General features: G+C 39.9%; 1 protein-coding gene across 2 annotated transcripts in view; it reads left to right on the top strand.

Moving 5' to 3' along the window:
* Window positions 1-15,562, top strand: part of LOC117419745 (voltage-dependent L-type calcium channel subunit alpha-1C-like) — a 342,930-nt gene that overhangs the window by 267,118 nt on the left and 60,250 nt on the right. For both annotated transcript variants that reach the window (XM_058986425.1, XM_058986423.1), the window contains 8 exons: window positions 2,347-2,373; window positions 6,737-6,897; window positions 7,376-7,601; window positions 8,473-8,680; window positions 10,635-10,755; window positions 12,290-12,404; window positions 14,059-14,179; window positions 14,891-14,960. In XM_058986425.1, coding sequence (XP_058842408.1) covers window positions 2,347-2,373; window positions 6,737-6,897; window positions 7,376-7,601; window positions 8,473-8,680; window positions 10,635-10,755; window positions 12,290-12,404; window positions 14,059-14,179; window positions 14,891-14,960 — 1,049 coding nt within the window. The remainder of the gene's footprint in view (window positions 1-2,346; window positions 2,374-6,736; window positions 6,898-7,375; window positions 7,602-8,472; window positions 8,681-10,634; window positions 10,756-12,289; window positions 12,405-14,058; window positions 14,180-14,890; window positions 14,961-15,562) is intronic.

Below are 15,562 nucleotides of genomic sequence, written 5' to 3'. Positions count from 1 at the left end.
TATTTTTTAGAGATGTATTTCTTACTTCTGATAGGATACGGAGTGTTGCAGGGGGACATTAGTGCAAGAAGCAACATTATGCAAAGTTAATCTAAACAAATAGAAGAATACTTCAGTTAACTCTGTATTTCCTGCCGATACCAAATTACTCTTTAAAAAACAAAGTTAAACATGTTTCTTAATTAAACAGAGGCAGCAATATTTTGGTCATTTCCTGTTGTTTCTTGGTATTTTGTCTGTTTTGCCTGTATTGTGTTGGGTGCACTCGGTTTTTGAACAGTTTGGTCATTTTGGGCCAATTAGGTCCTGCGATTGCAGTGCTTGGATTAAGTTCAGTTGTATTTGTAAGCAGTATTTATAAAAAGTGATCCCTTTTTCCTGTTACTTTCCTTTTTATCCGTGGCAAATTACTGCAAATGTGTATTGATCACTTGATAATAATTATAAAAATAGCTTTGTGCAATGCTGTACAAACAAAAAAATATGCTATCTTTTATAAAATTGCTTCCTTTTTTTGATATAATGTAAACTGGTTTACACGTGGATAGCTAAAATGTCAATGTATGATTAATACCGGATTTCACTGTAATTATGGCAGCTTCTTTAATTTTTTATTTTTTTTTGCCCAATTATTTTACCCCTGATTTTCTTCCCAATGTGGAATGTCCAATAATTTTTTCCCCCTCACCTCAGCACTTGTTCCTCACAGTGGGCGTCCTCCAATCCAATGACCAAGCCAGCATCCTCTTTTAAATGTCAGCGAGACGTCAGTGAGCTACCAGCCTCTGGAGGACAAAGGCCAGCCCTGCAGGTGTCCGCCTGACCTCACTAAGCACCTGGCCAGCAGGGTCCACTATAGCGCGATGAGGAGAAACAGTCCCTGCCGGTTATACCTCTCTAACCCACGGGAGCGTCACAGCGTTGCACAAACATGTTTTGCTAAGAAAACATACAGATCTTGATTTTATCTAATAACATGTATGCCGGTGTATACTGTAACATGTATTCTAGCATTTTAGCCATGGGAAAACACAAACTGTTTTTACAGCTGGCTAAAATAAGTAAATGCATCTATCTATATATAAATGAAGTCGCTTGCGGTGTTTGCCGCACATTCCGTGGCTTATCTATCAGACTTCGAGTGCTGATTTTGGTACCGGCACAGAAGCAGCCAGGGGGAACACATTGACACAATAAAACAAATCCCATAGGGGGCGCTGTTGAACCTTATATCACATGGTTAATTAGCAACAGGCATGAGACGTCATGTCATGAAGGGAAACAAAGGCTCAGGCCTCAAACTTAGCTTATAGCTGTTCATATTATGTACCCATGTGATATGTACAGATAGCATGTGTATTACAGCTCTGTACATCACCTTGATAAACCACAACCAGGAGTTTATTATTAGTTGTAATTTGATATTTTTGTCTATTACCTTCGCCTTGCTTTGCACACCAGCCTTGCGGCACTTGAGTAATACACAAGCCCTATACAAGCTCTATAAAGCAGGGCCCTACTAAATATGTGTCTTTAACAACAAGCATGCTGGGTAAGTGCTCTCGAGGAAACAGAGCAACACTCTAATAATATTGGGTTTTATGGGCTGCTGCAGAGAAAGCATTTCTTTAAGGAGAGTCATGACAGGAGGGTCTTGCTTTAGAGAAGCAGTTGCTGGCTGCTTGAAGGGAGGAGCTGCTGTTGCTATGGAGGAGCTGCTATTGCTATTGCTACAATTTCGAGGAGCTATCGTTTTGCGTTGTAATGCTATATAAAGCTGCTGTACCTTCAGTATAATGTTCTTTTTTCCTCCAGGATTCAATGCATTACGTTTCTTTTGATAAGAGGTCTTCAGTGGCGCACTGTGCATTAGAGGGAAAGGGAGCACCCTGCGTGTGAGGTTCATATACCACTCCCAAACCTTAGTTTGTAGGTAAAATATGTAAAGTACATACATTTCAAATAATTACACATAGATGGCGTATGGATAAAATAAATTAAAAATAAAAACTATTACGAATAATAGTAAGAAGTGTGATCAAGCACAACAACTAAAGATATTCTGTTTTTTCCAGATCATTGAAAAGTGCCTGTTGTATTCATTCGAGACCCACAGTCCTACATCTTCAGACTCCTGTTGTTCACTGTGAGGTTTCTGTAAAAGCTCCTCGAAACATTTACAGTGCAACTAAACCGGGGTGAAAGGCTGTCTACCATCTGTTTGCAGTGATGGCCTTTCTCCATTGATGTGCTGTGCATCGTTGCTGTCAAAATTGTCTCTGGAACTTGTCTTGTGTAATGTGTCTGATTGTTTCACGTATAATTCCATTTTGTTTTTTGTTCCAGAAATAGGATCTCCAAATCCAAGTTCAGGTTAGTACGTTTCAATGCCTGTTTCTCAATTAGACTCTCATTTTTGAGAAGTCTTTCCTATGACAGTCGTCTGTTGTGACTGTTAGGTTCTGTGAGTGGGAGCATGTGTGATGTGTTTGTGCTATATTATCGTGATCACAAATTCTTAAAACTGACAGCCAGTTGAAGCTTGAAAACCCCAAAGCTCACTCAGTGAAACCTAGTGACTGTGCTATAAAAATATTAAGAGGAAACTGATTGCTCCAGTTTAGCTTTTGAATCCCAGGTACCAGAGTCCATAAGGGAACATTTAAAGAATGTGCTTTAGAATCTCATGCTACGACAATCTTCATTGTTGCTCACATTGGTTGTCTGTACCCTCATGTGATTCTTAGGGAGACAAGTCATAACTGCTGTCAAATGATACCTGTGTTTGTCTTCCTTAAGGGTTACATATTTTCTTTTTCAAAAGCTTTCTTGACATATTTTTCTCAAATGTAAAAAAATATATAATACAACAACCATTGCATGACAAATTAGTCTAATCATAAAATCACCCACGTAAAAAAATAAATAGAATCACGTGTTGTTAAATGTTGCCTAGCAGCCCGTAGGCACTTTCTCAAAAGCTACTTTAACCTAGCCTACATTGTGATCTTAAGAACAAATTTTGCAAACTGCAAACCTCTATATGTATTCTCTTCAAATGAGAATCTACACACCTTTACATAAAGGGTAATAACGCACTGAAATGTCATGGTAACTGCCAAGCCAAGTTAGATGACAAGATCCCCCAATAAATTCCACAATTCCTTCAAAATCGGCTGCTGTCGAGGTGTTTTCATTTGTCTCATAAGAATCCAATCAGAAAGGGCTGACTGGTGACCATTTTTGTCCAACTAATAAGGGAGAAAAGACAGTTATGAGAAAATGTAGTTTTAAAGGTCCTAGTGGACTTCTTCACTGGGGACAGAAAGAGATTGACTGGATCCTCACTTAGCACAGTGCTTCTAAATGGGATTTTAAGGCATGTGTTTGAGTCCTCTTCTAGCCTGACAGTGCCTTGTGTTTAAAAACTGTTGCTTAGCGAAGTATGTTGCTAGGATACCGTTCAGCGTTTCCAAGGTGTATAATTAGCCTTAAATATTTGTTAAAGCATCTAATTCATCTTTGTAATGAGGGCCTCTGCCTGATCGCTGTGCTTATGTGAGGTGAATTTCAATGCCTGTCATCTGATCTGTGCCTCTATCTGCTGTAATCTGTACAGTGTTATTAGTGAAGTGTCTGAGGGATACAGGTGAGGATGAGACCGATCTGTCGAGCAGATGAATTTAATAGTCAGAAAGTCAGTCCGTCAATCAGAGGTCACATATATCCTGTATTTTCTGATTCTGAGCATTTCCCAGTCAGTCCCTCATCACGTCTTGTCAGATACCGTAAAGGAACATTCCCGAGAGTTTCACTGCAGTGGAGTGGTTGAAAAGACTACACATTTAATTAAACCATGTCAAATGATCTATCTATCTATCTATCTATCTATCTATCTATCTATCTATCTATCTATCTATCTATCTATCTACAGCTATGGCCAAAAGTTTTGCATCACTTAAAATTTTAGGATTGAGACATAATAAATATAGTGGGGGGTTCTTTGCCACTTTAGGGACCTTTTTTCACTGTCTTCTTGTGTAAAATTCTGTGGACCACAGTGGAGGGCAGTGCTAAAGGGTGATGCAAAACTTTTGGCCATAGTTTTATATTCATTTTTATTCCTGTAGAAATTTCAGCATAGTTTGCACAGATTTTGTTTAAATTCCGTATTTACTATTTGAATACTCTTTTGTGAACAAAGTTTGTTTGGGAGAAAAAAAAAACGAATCAACCTGAAAGAGAAACTTAGTGCGGGTATGAAATATCACAGTTATAATAACTAACGTATTGTCGTTGTTCAGATTTACTTTGTAAATTTTTGTTTTAGTCATCAAATCCTGTTGACGTTTCAGAACTGTCCCTGTGGCCTCTGTAAAGCTCTCAAACATGTCTTCCCTAAGTGTAACGTACAGAATATGTTTGTGTAGATGTTTTTCTGTTTTTTATATTTTTGAAATTCCCTTTTTTTTAACGAGTCTGTTCAATCTAAACTGTAGAGGATCTGAATAACGTCATCATTAATATCATTAACACAGGACCCTTTGGTGATTTCCATGTTTTTACATATATAAATACACTAAAGAGCTTCCCATTCACTGTTAGATGTTTGATTTGCATGACATTAGTACCCAAAGGGCCCTGTTATAATTATCTGAACACTATTTAGATTGGCCACAGTTTAGATCAGTTGAACAGACCCCATGAAAAGCAGCAGATCTAACATTAGCAGGTGGAGTGCGTATTAGTGTGAATCATTTTGATCTTGAATGGAATTCACTTGCCATTCTATGCACAAGGTGACATTCTACAGGAGGTAGAATGCTGTGCAAAGTAGTTGACACTTGTACAGGTCAAATGGTGATTACCCCTTTCTCACAGATGAGTTATAATGGCTCAGAACCATCACTGAGCCGTCATATTTTATGCCGTCTCTGAACCACATTGCGAGGAGGTTCAGAGACGGCACGGAACCGTCTCAACTCCTGTGTGAATGGCTATGCCGGCACTGAAGCGCTATAGCAGGCGTGGATTGAAAGTCAACATCCCACGTGACTGTATACCGGACGTGTTGGGTATTTTTGTCGTTGGTGTTACACGCTTTCATTTTTTTCAAATACAATGGTTGATCAAGAACGAGGTAGTAATTGGAGTCTGGAATAAGTTAAGGAATTGTTAACTTTACGGGCTGACAAGGAGGTGAATTCACAAATAGAAGTGACGGTGCGTGATGATGTAATTTATGGGCAAATTGCCATTGCCATGAAAACAATCTGTTTACTGACAGGTTTGAAAGTTGTACTCACATGATCCATTTGGTTGTGTGAAAGGGTTATGACGGTATTACACCGGCATAGATTGTGTGTGAAAGAGGCTTAAATACTTCAACAGTATCAGCAGCTATTCTTACATCTGAAAGAGAGATTGTCTTGATATTATGTAAAAGAAGACACCCACGAAAACAAGATATCAATGAGAAACATAAGTGCTCACATGCAACAACTCTCTCCTTTGCTTTCTGTGGTCCATGTTCAGTGTGGTGCACACAATGGTACCAAACAGCACAGTGACTACTTTTCTCCATTTAAATAGGCTGAATGACTGATTACAAGATTGGAGACATGTGTGATACTAATTAAAGAAACTAATTTGTTTGAAATATCTCTATAATCCAATTATTTATTATCTTTTCTAAGGGGTACCAACAAATGTGTCCAGGCCATTTTAGAATATCTTTGGAGAATAAGCAATAATTCATCTCTTTTCACAGCTTCTTTGCTTTATTCTATGACATACCAAAGGCATGCAAGTATACATGATAAAATAGCTTTTAATTTCATCACTTTTCAGGAGGAATGAAGCATTATTTCAATGAGCTGTAAGGGTACCAACAAATTTGAGCACGTCTGTATATATAACAAGGGGTGTCCCATTTTAAATTTGCAAATTGCAGCATGAGTAATAATTAAATACATGTTCGACAAAAATTATATTAATGCAACAACACCTCAAATCATCTAAAAGAGCTTCATGCTTAACATTGAGACACCAGGGGAGCAGAACCCATTTTTAAAGCTGTGACATGTACAGGTTCAGTCAAATCAATTAAGACAGGTTTGAATAGCCTGAAGCAAAATGGATCTTGAGTAGCAGAATTGCCCACTGCTTTTTAGAAGAATTATAATAAGCAGCTCTCAGGTGGCAGCAGATTGCATTTGATGGTCAATATTTCTGTTCAGTAAATTATTACTCAGATGATATAAGGAAATGAAACAGTTTCACAATGTTAACTGCAAATTATTTTGTCACACTTTGTTTTGTATTACCCCACCACCAGCGTTTTTCAGGCCCTCTGTTCTCTAATACAGCAAAGGATGGAGAATATGCTGGGGAATACTTTAAAACGGTTCTACGAACATACGGGTTTAATCAAAGTATAACTTTTAACATGCAGACAGTCCCTGTACAGATGTTGCAGTAGCAATTTGCCAGCAGTACAGAATGGGAGGTTCTATGTCTGAGGACTTCTAGGTTCTTTGCCTTTTCATCTGCCCTGGTACACATTTGTGGATGGTAGTAACTTGATTTATCAATTTTGCTAACTGTGATACAAAGCTAGTACAAGGAGGCCAAGTAACTCAGGACGTGCCATTGTTTATCAAACTGTGTTAATGCCACATGTGTGTCTGATGCACCGCTCCCTCTTTCTCCCCTCGCTGTCGTGTGTGTGGTTCAGTCGGTACTCGCGGAGGTGGAACCGGTTTTGCCGGAGGAAGTGCCGTGCGGCTGTGAAGTCCAACGTGTTCTACTGGCTGGTGATCTTCCTGGTGTTCCTCAACACTCTGACCATCGCCTCTGAGCACCACAATCAAGTCGACTGGCTCACCGAGGTTCAAGGTGCCCATTCTTAAAGTACATGCAAGCAAACACTAACCTAGGTATTTATCTGATTAACCTATACCCCACCAGGATAAGCAACAGCTGGATGTTTGAGGGGCATTTAACAGTAATGGAGAATCTACCAGGATTGCATCAACCACCTGTTTTAAGGAATATTTTAGTTTATGCAATTCACAGTGATTTCCCAGTGCTGTAAAATGCTCAAAAAATCCAGCTGTGGCTTATCCCGGTAAGGTACAGGTTGATTAAATCAATTCCTGTGACCCTTACAGAACAAGGCTTCCAATGGATCAATGCAACTTTCAGTGGGTTTATTTACACTGTAACACAATTTAAGTCTGTTTATATTGTTACAATATCTTTTCTATTTTTTGTTCAGCTTTGTAATATCAATACAATTATTATTTTGTATATATGTATTGTGCTCAGCCCTAGCAGTGCTCTTCAGTAGCTCCCATCTGTTGCTCTTTTCCAGACACTGCCAACAAGGTCATGCTGGTCCTGTTCACAGCGGAGATGTTGCTCAAGATGTACAGCCTGGGCCTGCAGGCCTACTTCGTGTCGCTGTTCAATCGCTTTGACTGCTTCATCGTGTGTGGGGGCATCCTGGAGACCATCCTGGTGGAGACCAAGGTCATGTCTCCGCTGGGCATCTCGGTGCTGCGCTGTGTGCGGCTGCTCAGGATCTTCAAGATCACCCGGTAATGCACAACACTTCACACACAATACAGCCGCCTGTGTTAACTGAGTCGATCACCCGGTAACGCACACGACCACACACACAACACAGCCGTCTATATAGACATTGGGTTCTGTTCCCAAAGCTCTAACAGATGAGTTGTTTAAAGACTGTTTTTTCAAAGTCTGTTTGGGTGACCAAATAATTGAAACTTTCAACGACAAGGCACCACTGCTTTCCCTCGAACAATGGTCTTACAAACTATTAAAGAGTAAGTAGCGGGCTTCCAAAAAATATAGCATTACACATCCACGTGTTGCTACACTTTTCATTGCTAACATCCTGACAACTTTGTATACTTATAACTTCAAAGTCTGTTGAAAGCTCTTTTTAAAATGGACACTCTAGTGCACTGATAACACAGCAATAATGATCCATGATGTGGTACGGAACAAAAAAGAGCACTTGCTGTTATGTTTTTTGTTTTTTTTAATCGCTTCCTGCAGTGATTTAGGGGACAGATCTCAAAACCCAGTGCACTAGAGCAGACATTTTGAAAATAGATTTGAAACAGACTTTAAAGTTAAAAAATGTTGTCAGGATGGTAACAATGAAAAGAAAAATTACAGGCATGTCATTTAAACAGTTGTAGCAACACGTGGGGACGTGTAATGCTATATTTTTCAGAACCCCGCTAATTATTCTTTAATGTCATTCTATAATTAGTACAGTGAGCTTACTTTACAGCATCTCTGTAACCAAGGAAATGCATCCCAGTGAGGGCTGATAATGCTGTTTGCTGAAGCAGGGCCACCCCCTGCAGATCAACAGCAACAGACCAGCCCTGCACTGTAGGAACAGCATTCTCAGTGCGTCTTGCTCTGCCGCTTCAGGTACTGGAATTCCCTGAGTAACCTGGTGGCATCCCTGCTGAACTCAGTGCGCTCCATCGCCTCTCTCCTCCTCCTGCTCTTCCTCTTTATCATCATCTTCTCCCTGCTCGGCATGCAGCTGTTCGGGGGCAAGTTCAACTTCGATGAGATGGAGACCCGGAGGAGCACCTTCGACAACTTCCCCCAGTCCCTGCTCACTGTCTTTCAGGTAATGCTTTTGAGAGATGAAATGGTAGCAGTAGTGTTTAAAAAACAAATAAAAATAATAATAATTACAGTATACAATTTCTCCAAAATGTACTGTGTTAAAACATTTCTATAAAAGGATGTGGGAGTCCACTGGTAGAGAGTGAGAGAGAAAAAGAAGGAATTGTGGTTGACAGATTTTATTTGTCTTGCACAAAAACACAAAACAGTGCAAGTGCAGTACCATGCACCACCACCGAGATGTCAACAATGGGATCACTCGGGGCGGTGTTACTCCGAGAGCAGTGCACAAAATACAAACAGAAATACAAAACAAAACACTGCACAAAAACAAAGCTACAAACCGTGGCCTTAACTGGCCGTGCGCAAGTGTCATAAACTGGGAGGTCCCGCACCAGTAACGCTACTCGCACTGAAATATACAAACTAATCTAGAATTCTTTACCTTTCTTTCCTGGTAAAGGGTCAGAACTAAGGAATTAACTTTGAGCTGCTCTTTTATACAGGTGGCCAGACCTAAATTGGAAATCAATTGCTCAGTTTGGGTCTAGCCAGATTCAGCACATGTTTTTTCAGGGATACATTCTTAAGTCATTTCAATTGGGGGTTCTTCTGTTTTTTTCCCTGTTGAAAATCTCAGACTTCCAGACATAGAAGTCTGTTTGCACTATACACACCTCCAATTACAAAAATTCAAATCTTCAGTCATTGCATGTACTGTATAATTATTTGTACCATGTTAAGTTTCCAGTCTATGCTATACTTTATAATGCTGATATGTGAGTTTTTGGCAAGGAAACTTTTTCTATCCCATAGAGTTCACACAAACAGTTTGAAACATTTCAAAAAATGGAATTAAAAAGTGGTCACCGAAGGGGATATGCATTGATTTAATGTCACCATAGTGCAGTATAGTACAGAGGTCTAGTAAATCATGTAGCAGCACAGTTTTTTCATTCGTGTTAGAGAAACTCCTTTGCAGTGTTAATAGAAACTAATTACGTTACATTAGCTGTGTCCTGTGTTGTCCATATCACAGTGATATATTTTTCAACAGAATGCAGATTGTTTTGATATTTTTATTCACACATCATAAATCAACTGGTGAATACATTTCTCAACTTTTGCAAGGAAGAATTCGCCAGGAGAAAGATCATTTTTATCCAGATCACGCTTCCTACTGCAACAATGCTGGTTTCTGATCCCACACAATAAGCCAGTTCAGTGAGAGTTGCAGGAGGGACTGTGCTGCGGATGGGTTAATCCATCAAGCCCTGCCCACGTTGTTGTGTGCAGCTCTGTAATCCCCCCCCCAGGCGGATCTCAGTGCGCTCTGTATGGGGTGCGCCCCCTACTAGAGGTGGGAGGGGATATTCCCTGCTATTTTCTACAAAACTTGCTGAACCATACCATACATCAAGCCCACTGCAGAGAACACTGCTATTAACTGTAACATCCAAAAGGTTGCAGATGATCCAGAAAACTAACTCCAGTCAAAGCTTTTTAATAGATACTGTCGTTGCAGTGTTCTGCATGTTATATTGTGCTACTTTGTCATAACATTTGTAATACTGTACAGAAACTTACACACGTAAACCTTCTAATCATTAGCTTGTATTCAAGTAAGTGATATTGGGTGGGGTGGAAATTAAGTGTATGACTAATAAATGTGATTGATATTAATAACCAAAGTGATATTATCTGAAGTTTGTCCCCATTGACTCCCATTATATTTTTCTGGATCATGTTCATTTTGGGATAATAAGCAAGATGGTGACATTAACATGAAGTGATATTAAGCAGGCTTGACTGTAAAAGGGACAGCTTATCTCATTTCACATAACTAAATATGCGGAACTAAACCTTGTCTTACCAGTACCGAGGTGATAACGTGATATGTTACTGTCAAATCCACTCATTACTGCTAATTATCCTGATGTATCTTTCCCTGGCAGATCCTGACTGGAGAAGACTGGAACTCTGTGATGCACGATGGAATCATGGCCTATGGAGGACCCTCTTTCCCTGGAATGCTGGTCTGCATTTACTTCATCATCCTGTTCATCTGCGGAAACTGTATCCTTCCATTCAAACCATGCAGGCTCTCCCCCACTCGTAGCCATGGCTTTGAACAGCAGAACACACTGCCTTGCCAAGTGTTTAAACTGAGCGCAAGTATGTTCTGAGTGCAAACCCCAGTAGTACCATTACTAATTCAGTTTAACATATTAAACCAAAGAAAAGTGCAGTTCACACAACAGGGTTCCCCAAAGAGTTTGTTAGAGAGTGAGAGAGAGAGCGAGAGAGAGAGCGAGAGATGAATTTCCTGATTCTGTCTTTGGGGAACATTTTCTGATCTGAAGGGGAGCAGTAGCTCTGTGTGAGGGAACTGTATGTGAGCAGTATGGCCTGTCACCTGACAGGTAGAGCAGAGTGGCCCAGAGCTGTCAGGAGACGAGTTGATTAGGAGACAGCTTCATAGGGCATCACTGACAGTCGAGAAATTACATCTCTGCCAACGTACAGTTTTCAAAATGTAATGCCTGCTGGTCTGTGGAGTCCATAACCGGCACTGATAGGGGTTCAGGAGGGTAGCTGAAATATTCCTGATGAGGAGCACATGGGGAGGGCACATGTGGTATCCAGAAACTATTGCCAAAAGTTCATAGTTACTTTTAAATGTCACAGTCCAGGGTTTCAGCAATGGGGCTGTCTAAATGTTTACAAAGTCATGCTCCCCAGATTGACACTGATGTGATTCAAAGTGGTTGGATGCAAGTGTGGTATTGAGAAAGTGTTCCATGTGAAGACATGCCTGTAGAAGGTTCTGCTGGATTCCTAGTTGCAAGCTGTATAAAGACTATTGTGGAGACACAACAGTGCTATATGTTGCATGTTTCTACTCTGATGCATTATGAGCATCAACAATTTACTCAAAGCCTCCACTAGTGTTTTCTACTATTATAACAACCTTGACTTTCATAAAAAGAGAAAAACATAGAGTGAAATAGCTCGCATCACTTGATTTTCAAGGTGTGGTATACGAAGCAATACTTGAAGATAATATCCTTAAGGAATAGAAAGAAGACAATAGTCCAATTTCTGTGTTCTTGTCAATATTTGAGCCTTTTAGTCTTGTTCCCCTTTCTTACACAGGTATTCTTGCTGCAACACATCCTTTAAGTCCTGATTTCAAGAGTGACCTTCGTACTGTTGATTTGATGGACAACAACACCTGTATCTTCTGCCAGTTCTGTTGTCAATTCAATGCTTGTCTTCTTTCTGTTCCTTAAGGATATTATCTTCAAGTATTGCTCATCTTTGTTAGACAGCTTTTTGGGTCTTCCAGTCCTGGGTTTGTCAATTACAGATGATGTGTTTCTGTACTTGTTGATTATGCTTCGGATACCACACCTTGAAAATCAAGTGATGCATGCTATTTCACTCAATGTTTTTCCTTCTTTATGCAAGCCAAGGTTGTTATATTAGTAGAAAACACTAGTGGAGGCTTTGAGCAAATTGTAGAAAAGTAGAAAAATACAACATGACTAAGACACAGCAGTGTATATATTTTGGTTTGCTATGCTTCTTTGACCCACTCCTCAAACAGATATCCTGCTGAATGTCTTTTTGGCCATCGCTGTGGATAACCTGGCAGATGCCGAGAGTCTGACATCAGCCCAGAAGGAGGAGGAGGAGGAGAAGGAGAGGAAGAAACTGGCCAGGTAAACAGAACAGGGGCTTGAGTTCCTGCAGTTTACTGTAAGGATTTCTTGTGTTTCACCACTCAAAACCAGCCTTCAAACCAGCCTTTGAAACTTCACATGTATCTTAACTAATGTAGTCTTCTTGTTGTTTAGATTTCCTGGTGACTTTATACATCTCAAAAGTATCTATGTGACTTAAATAGAGCTTTCAGAATTGTCTAACTGCCTAGTACATCTGGTACACCTGAGTGAAACTATTAACCTGTCCCACTGCAGCACTGTGTCCATAGTCGATGTAATTGTAAAGTATGTGTTCTATGTTGAATTTCTTACTAATGCTTTTACTTCCACAGTAAGGGTTGTAAGGGGACAGGTTAATGGTAACACTATAGTTAGACATGAGTCTAAGAGCTCCATTAATGCCATAGCGGTGCTTTAAAATGCAGATTTTTCAAAATAAGTCACTGGGATGTGATGACTGAACAGAAAAATAGAAAGAATACATTGTGTCTATACCAAGTTGTTCTTTATTTGAGTCAATAGAAACACTGTATACAGTAGCATAGCTAGTCTTTCCCACAATCTTACAAACATCATGCAAAAATGCACTAGGAGATAAATAAATATATACATCTGGTGTATAGCTTCCATTGCAAATAACTGTGCAAGCTGTGCAAGCTCTGTGGTAGAAATATTTAATTATGTGTTTCTCGCAAGGTGAAAAGACAAAAAAAAATGTAATTTGGAATTTTAAAACAAAAGCATAATTTCTGAAACTTGGAAGAATTCCTGTCTGGGTCACATGGAAACAACAGAATACCAAGAAATCATGGAGGCAGGAGGGTGAGCATCAGCCGGCCCTAAACCCTTCAGCTTATAGCTGAAAAAAAACAACATCCTGCCTTACATTTTAGTGTTATTCCAGGTGAGGTTTATGAAGTTGTGGGTGAATTACACTAAGAAAAAAGATAGGTAGAAATCCCCAACCAGATGATTCAATATATTGATGCAAATAGATTTTCTCTGTTGATTCACCATTCCAGCTCAAGTGGTCATTTTTTCCACTTTCAAACCCTTTCTCTTCATGTGGGGCTGCATGAGTTACACAGCTCTTCAAACCCTTCCTCATCATGTGGGGCTGCATGAGTTACACAGCTCTTCAAAGCCTTCCACATCATGTGGGGCTGCATGAGTTACACAGCTCTTCAAACCCTTCCACATCATGTGGGGCTGCATGAGTTACACAGCTCTTCAAACCCTTCCTCTTCATGTGAGGCTGCATGAGTTACACAGCTCTTCAAACCCTTCCTCTTCATGTGGGGCTGCATGAGTTACACAGCTCTTCAAACCCTTCCTCATCATGTGGGGCTGCATGGGTTACACAGCTCTTCAAACCCTTTCTCATCATGTGAGGCTGCATGAGTCACACAGCTCTTCAAACCCTTCCTCATCATGTGGGGCTGCATGGGTTACACAGCTCTTCAAACCCTTTCTCATCATGTGGGGCTGCATGAGTTACACAGCTCTTCAATCCCTTCCTCATCATGTGGAACTGCATGAGTTACACAGCTCTCTTGCTTGCATTAAACCCCTGTCCTGGCACTATTTTCTCAATCACACCCTCAGACCCGACTGACAGTAAGAAATGCCTGTTTCTTATACCTTTGTTCAGGACTGCCAGTCCGGAGAAACATCCTGACAATGAGAAGCAACCGATTGAAGAGGAGAAAAAAGAAGAGAAAATCGAGCTGAAATCGATCACAGTCGACGGAGAGACGCCACCCGCAACCAAGGTGAGACAGGAATACATCTCAAGTGACTAGGCAGGGTCCCCTGTAAACTAAAGAAGCACAGGGACCCAGCTAACACAATGCAAAACCTGCAGTCAGGTGCAGTTTGATGGCATGGAATTTGAAGTCAGTAACACACAAATAAAGCTATTTACCCAGCAGTTACTAAGCCTAACCCTCAAATGTATTGACAACCATTAACACAAAAGTTGAAGGAGCATTAATCTCGGAAATAGTGAAAATGTGCAGAAAATGTTGGTCATCATATAAGTGATTATATTTCAAAAGTATTCCACTATCCTGGGATTCTTTGTGTTGATCACACTAAGCAATGTGTTGCACTAACCAGTGATTGCACTATTACACTGTATTTTATGTTATTCCATTGTCCCATTGAGTTGCATTGTGATTTCAAATCCATAAATGCAACAAAAACATGATGAACTGTAATCTATACAACCCATGCAATATACAGCAACATTAATGTCATGTTGTTGATTTGTTTATATTATGTATATTTGACTATTTTACCTCAACTAATAGACTCAAAGTTAGTAGTGATTCTATCCCTGTAGCTTAGAGGTTTCAATTGAGTTGAAACATATGCTTTCCCAGAGACTCTCAGATAGCTGTCTGGTGTACACTTTACTGTGCATACCTATCTATGGGATCTGAACATTCAGTGCCTGATTCCTGTGCACTCTGTCTTTTTAGATCACTATTGCTGAATTCCCAGTGGATGACAATGAAGAGAAGAATCCGTACCCTGCCAATGACTTCCCAGGTACAGGTGTGCGTCATGCTGTCATGCACAGTCAATACACCAGTCTAACTGTGGAACCCAGATCTACGGCATCACATCTTCCATGCAGAGCATGTGTAAACTAGAAAGGTGTTTGCTCAACATGGCAAATCACACCAATATGCGCTAGCAAACGATTATGCTCATAGATCTATTCATAGACAGTGGGTGTTTTTTTTTTTTTTTAATAATAACAACGAGCCTGTTTCTTTCCCCCACTCCCTTATAAAAGTTGACCATAGTAAAAGCATAGCAAAGTGTAATAAAGCAAAGTGAAAGCATGGTAAAGCATTGGCAAGCATTGTAAAGCCCAGAGAGATGTGGTAAAGCATATTGAAAAACAACTGCAAAACCAAGGTAAATGATGGTAAATGCATATAAAACCAATGGGAAAAGCATTAGAAAACTGCTTCTATAAGGACTGTTATGAGGGTGTATACAACATTTTAAAATAACCCAACAAGGCATTCCAAAGCTTGGGTATAATAGAAAATGTATAATAAAAAAAGGATTGTGAGCTGTGCTGCAAGTTTGTGCACATAATAAGCCCATAATGATTCAAACAGTGGCAGATCCAAATACCG

Source organism: Acipenser ruthenus, chromosome 14 (assembly GCF_902713425.1).
Source record: "Acipenser ruthenus chromosome 14, fAciRut3.2 maternal haplotype, whole genome shotgun sequence".
NCBI lineage: Eukaryota > Metazoa > Chordata > Actinopteri > Acipenseriformes > Acipenseridae > Acipenser > Acipenser ruthenus.
The sequence above is the reverse complement of the archived record's forward strand: the minus strand, read 5'-3'. Positions and strand labels throughout refer to the sequence as shown.